This window comes from Phaseolus vulgaris, chromosome 3, assembly GCF_000499845.2.
Source record: "Phaseolus vulgaris cultivar G19833 chromosome 3, P. vulgaris v2.0, whole genome shotgun sequence".
NCBI classification, from domain to species: Eukaryota; Viridiplantae; Streptophyta; class Magnoliopsida; order Fabales; family Fabaceae; genus Phaseolus; species Phaseolus vulgaris.
The window spans coordinates 29,496,201-29,501,999 of NC_023757.2; the positions used below are offsets into that span (position 1 = coordinate 29,496,201).

At 37.9% G+C, this 5,799-nt stretch overlaps 1 protein-coding gene across 1 annotated transcript; it reads right to left on the reverse strand.

Annotated features, from left to right (window-relative positions):
* Nucleotides 1-220: 220 nt before the first annotated feature.
* LOC137807025 (DNA replication licensing factor MCM2) lies at nt 221-5,529 on the reverse strand. The gene is made up of 17 exons (XM_068607443.1): nt 5,253-5,529; nt 4,987-5,168; nt 4,407-4,567; nt 4,144-4,327; nt 3,833-4,052; nt 3,534-3,741; nt 3,176-3,310; nt 2,897-3,088; nt 2,642-2,814; nt 2,370-2,558; nt 2,149-2,265; nt 1,875-1,959; nt 1,646-1,795; nt 1,421-1,546; nt 1,145-1,327; nt 765-926; nt 221-681 (listed from the first exon to the last, which is right to left on the reverse strand). Exons 1-17 carry the CDS (start codon nt 5,462-5,464, stop codon nt 568-570), a joined length of 2,793 nt encoding a protein of 930 aa, XP_068463544.1. The 5' UTR covers nt 5,465-5,529; the 3' UTR covers nt 221-567.
* Between the last annotated feature and the right edge of the window lie 270 nt (nt 5,530-5,799).

Below are 5,799 nucleotides of genomic sequence, written 5' to 3' on the forward strand. Positions count from 1 at the left end.
GTCAGAACACACTCCCTTTTCAACTTATTTAAATAATGCCATTGATTTTACATCTAAAAAGACACCATAATTAACATATAAAGTGTCTTGAGAACTCCAAAATACCTGCATCGACCTTATAATTTCATTAATCTATATTTTATTTCATCTTCTAAACATAATAAATGACTAATGAAGGATTCATTCACATTTAGAAAGAGTCAATATAACATTCACTGGCTAAAAGAAAGAAGCGCATATTTTAACATAATAAAGAATAAGAATAATTTAAATGTCTAAAAAATGGAAAATACATGTTTAAAAAGGATGAGATCGATTGAAATTACACATTTGTGCAGTCAGCGACGTAACAACAGTAATATAACATGGCCGTCTGCTCCCTGGTCTAGTGGTTTTGGTAATGGGAATTGGTTTCAAGTTCACTTCCTTCCTTCACCTAAAGAACAGTAACTATAATGCTTTTACCAACACCAGTGATTAAAGTAATGACAAGTTAATATTGAAATGATAATATAACAAGATAAGCACACGTAAATGCTCGGTCAATGGTTACAAACGAACAGACATTCAAACTAGGCGATGTCTAATCACTCTCCGTTCTTCATCCAATACAAAATTGGCCCTTGAAAACTGGCTGCTATTAAAGAATGGTTTCAGATCATATATGTCATGCTCTTGAGCCTGCACCATGTCAAAGAAACTTTAGTCAATTCATTGATATCATATCCGTTGGTAACAAACTCAAGGGACAAAATGTTCTTTACCTTGTTGGACAGATCATCTACTTTAACATCTACATAAGTTATCCCTGAAGTAGACCCAGTGACAATTTCTTCGAAATGCAGAGCATTCTTTACAAGCTCCCGGAGAATATAAAGGAGCAGTTCATTATAGTCCTTCTTGAAAGTCATGTACTTTCTAAAGCTCTGGGGAACAGCAAACACAATTTTAAGGGAAGGGTTCAAGGTCATATTTGTCCAGTACAAATTCCATTAATCGTAAAGTGAAATATAATTGCAAAATGGTAGTAGTACGAATATAAAAGAAAAGGGAAAAAGTAAAAATCATTTGTTAGAAAATATTATGCCACGGAATATCAGGATTTAACAGAATTCCAAGACAGGTTAAGAATATTCTTTTATACCTTTTGAAGAGCCTTCTGAACCCCAAACTTTTGTGTTGAAATGAATGATTCAAGTAGAACACGAATTGCCATGTCCACATCCTCTTGTGTAACATGTTGTCTGAGATGCATTCTCGCATGAGCTTCAGACATCCTTATCATGGATTCAATGTGCCTTACAGCAATAGGGACTCCTTGTCCGTGCTATACAAGAAAACAAGAGAAGCATGTCAATGAATCCAATACAAACAATTAACTACAGTCTAGTTTGGGAAAAAAGTTAAGATAGGGTATTACTGAAGATTCCCTCCGCAATTCAGCATAGACATGAGACAGTTTATCCATATCGGCATCTTGTAACCTTGGAAAAATATTCAACTTCGCATATGTGATGTACTTCTTCAGCATATCTTGAGGAAGTATCTGCAAGAAAGCCAAACAACTCTCAAAAGTTAAGACATAAAAGTCATACTCTAAGTTTACCTTAAAGATCACTAAACGCAGCAGGTTCTTGGTAAAGACCTCTGGATCAGCTGGCACAGCAGATTCATGGACATCTTGGGACTCACTATAGGACTTGTCATCTCGGTTAGCACCTTTGGGTTGCGACTTGAAGTGACTGTCAACGACAAACGTTGCAAGCATTTCATCAGTGACGGGATCAACAACATCCTGTAAAACAAAGAATGCCCTCAATAAATATGTTCAAACGAGGAGGTAGACAAAGAAGCGGTGAATTTAAATATATAACCTTCACAACGCAGAGAACATCAAAACGAGAAATAATAGGATCTGTCAATTCAACATTCTGAGAGAATGTTTTGGAGGAATCATATCTGCAAGTGAGAAAACTAAATTTAATACTAAGTTTGGATGCTTGAAAAATGAAACAAAACCGCGCAATATTCGTAGTACATCCAATATCTTTCAATCTGTATGAGATAGAAATTGACACCTTAGCTGGGACACTGATGAAGTGCACCAACTTGGAGACAGATAGAAGCAAGCTTAAAATATTTGCTTACCTTCCTCCAACAGGATTTGCAGCAGCAATTACAGAACAGCGTGCCTGAAGAGATGTAACAATTCCAGCTTTTGATATGCTTATACTCTGCTGCTCCATGGCTTCGTGGATACTCACCCTGGTGACAAATACAAAACTTAGTAGGTCAAGGATAGTTCGTGAGGGTGCAGATTAATAATGTAATTAAAAAAGTTCAAGCAATTTTAAAGTCTATTTCCTAACCTATCTTGGTCATTCATCTTGTCAAACTCATCAATAAGACAAATTCCTCTGTCGGCTAGAACAAGGGCTCCTCCCTCAAGAGTCCACTCCCGTGTGACTGGATCCATGTGAACAGCAGCTGTTAAACCCACGGCAGAAGCCCCTTTGCCAGTCGTGTATACAGCTCTCTGTCCCGTTTTTTCAACGTACCTTGCAGCATATTTTGAAATGTTAATTTATTGATCACAGTTACTAGTTGAAAGATATCAACAAAATAAATTGAAAAATTATACTTGAGAAATTGAGACTTCGCTGTTCCTGGATCACCAAGAAGTAGAACATTTATGTCTCCTCGCAACCGATGCTTTCCTTCGACATTTTTTTCTTGGCCACCAAACATAGCTAAAGCGATTGCAGTTTTAATGTCATCGTGACCATAGATTGATGGAGCAATGGACTTAACAATCTGAAATTCAATCAATCGATAACACATTATGGAACAATATTCCAATTGAAAAAGAAGCACCAGTAAAAACTCAGGTACATACCCTTTCTCCGATTCGAGGGTCTTTGGACAAATTTTCAATCTCTGCAATGTCTTCCTGTGTAAGTTTGTAAGCAGAGAAGAGGTCTTGCTTTTTCGTAACATAATTTGCCTCAACAACAGTGGCAAACACTGGGAACCCATTTTTTGTGTTTAGTGATAAGTCAAAATTATTGGTATAAACACCAGTGACCTCCTGAAAAAACAGGGCATAAAAAATATAAGAATCATCCTGTAATAATCAAGACCAAAAAAAGTAACGAGTCTAGGTAAAAGATGATACAATCTCTTCGCCAGGGCGAGCGCAGTCAATAAGATCATTCAATAATATCACTTCCTTGTATCTTGGAAGCCGACCAGCAGGAACTATTCCTGGACTTTCTTGGAGGGTAAGCTTCTGAAAATTCCTATAAATGGTCTAAAACAAGCACAGAAAGGAAAAAAGAGCTTAGTTATCCTTTTGTCTGCCAAGTTTAATGAGCGTTAACTTATTTTTCAACATGTCAATGTAAAACCCTTTACTAAATATTTAGCTTAGTCCAAATGAAGATCAGTATTCCGCAGGATATGTGCATCCAAAGATTTAATTTAGACATTCTCACTCTCAGATCCATTTTCTAATTTGGACAGAAAAAGTGTACCTGTTCAATATTGACAGTGAATGGTCCTTTCGATTGGCACTCAGGACAGGATCCAACTTTCACCTCAGAATAGGAATTCTGGAAAAAAGGTCCCAAAATTGCCCCACATTTGTTACAGTCATACTTAACCTGCTGCAACTGGGGGAAAACTCCGGAGCGCCTAGTTACTACTCCCCCAATTCGGATCATTGTATTCAAGTGGATTTGCCTGCCCCAAAAGCGAAGCCAAATTTAAGTTATTTCCGTCCAGTGAAAAACACAATATGAGAACGAAGTAATACATCATTTTGTTTTTATACCTTATATTTCGAATCTGATCATAAACTGGCAAGTTGGTAATGCGTACATAAATCTTTTGGTGAATATTTCTGTAGTTTGGATGTAATTCAAAGACAACGCTTTTGGTTACATCTTCCATTACTTCTAATACAGACTGAGGCGCATCAGCCAGCCAAATGGCGATGTTGGGATGAACATAGATAAATTGTTTGTAATCTATCTCTAAACTGCATTTACTAGCTGCATAATAGACACAATGACCAAGTTGCGTAAAAAGGACATTACTCGCTAACGCAAGTATAAGGCATGAACACTTTAGAAAATATATTACCTGACACCATCTCATTTATCAGCCACACATATTCCTTGTCCCGGAGTTCATTTTTCGGATTCACATACGTAAGTAAGAAGTCCTTGAATTTCCTGGCTATAAAGCGGCGCACTTCATCTCTTGTAACCCACTCCCTAAGTGTTCCTTGAACATGATACATCTCATACCCATCATCAAATTCATCCTACATTCCATGTACACATGTTAATTGAAATAAAACCAATGGTGTGAAACTCAAGAATATTTATCAAAGTAGACTGTACATCATCTCTATCATCCTCGGTTTGATCAGTCATAGGAACATCCTCTCTTGAGTGACCTCTTGACCTTCCAGGTGAACTTTGCAGATCATCATCACTTGGTAAAGAAGCTCTAAAATCAGCTCGAGCCCTTTTAGAAGGCCTGTGACTATCATCATCTGTATCTGAAATAGAAAATTCAATAATCAACACCGTTTAACAGTAATAGTTTACAAGGCTTATAGCTAATGGGTAATTTTAGTCCCTCAATTTATAAAGTTTGTGCAATACACCAATAATAAGAGGAAATTCATTTGCTGATCAAGACACATTCCAACTCCTGCTCATACAAACGAATATTAATGTCACGAGTAATACAATAAATTTTCTTGATATAAAAAATTAGTTTGCTTTTCCTTTTATGGCCAGATGAAAATGTATTTTGGGGAGCAAAGGATTGTTTCAAACTATTTTCATTACAAGGAATTGTTTTAGCCCCATTTATAACAATCTAAGTTAAGTCCAATCCAGACAATCAATTTGCGACCCTTCAACTCTTTAATGTATAGCACAAACAATTTGCATCCATTTACAGACAATTTACCTTGGTCGTGGAGAAGCTGGGGAAGCTTGCTGCGATTGGAAACGCGCCCCTCACGTGCGTCGATTTCAATCTCCGCGGCCCTTCGATCCTCGATGATCTGATCAAAGTCTCTGTCATCTTCCAAGGAGTCATCCAGTCCGAACGATTCAAACTGGTCAGCCTCATCCATTCTCCGATAGTCACTGTTCATTCACCCAAGCAGCAAAAAGTTGTAAGTACGAAAATGATTAGTGTTGCAGGAGAAGGAAAAAAAGAAAGAGACTCACTCCATGAAATTGTCGTTGAAAAGATCCTCTCCATCTTCCTCTTCCACGGGTTGTTCATCAAGATCGTCTCGTACGATGTCGAGGTCAACGGAAGCCTCGTCGTCCTCGGAGGCACGGCTGGTGTGAGTGTGAGGAATCTGGTCGGTGTTGAAACCAACGGAAGGAGAGGTCGGCGATTCGGGATCCGGCGACGAAGGGTTTCCTGGTTCCATTTTTCTTTCTCTCTCACTTTCTTCTTCTTCTCTTCTTTTCCTTTGTAAATTTATTCAGGGGTAGCAAACCGCTCTTTTGTGGGGTCCCTCCCTTTGGCGGGAAACGTTTGGCGCCAATTCTCTAACTTGTTGGGCTGACCTGTGTGCATCAAGCTCATTACTATGGGTCGCATTTGGATCTACACTCTAAAGGTTATAGGCAACTTCTTCCTCCACCTCCATATTTTCTTCTTGCACCTCCTCAAATCTTTCAATTCCAAAAGTACCCTTGGGCATAAGGTGCAGGATTTGTTTATTTTTATTTATTTTTTAATTGTATAATCTCTAAAACATTC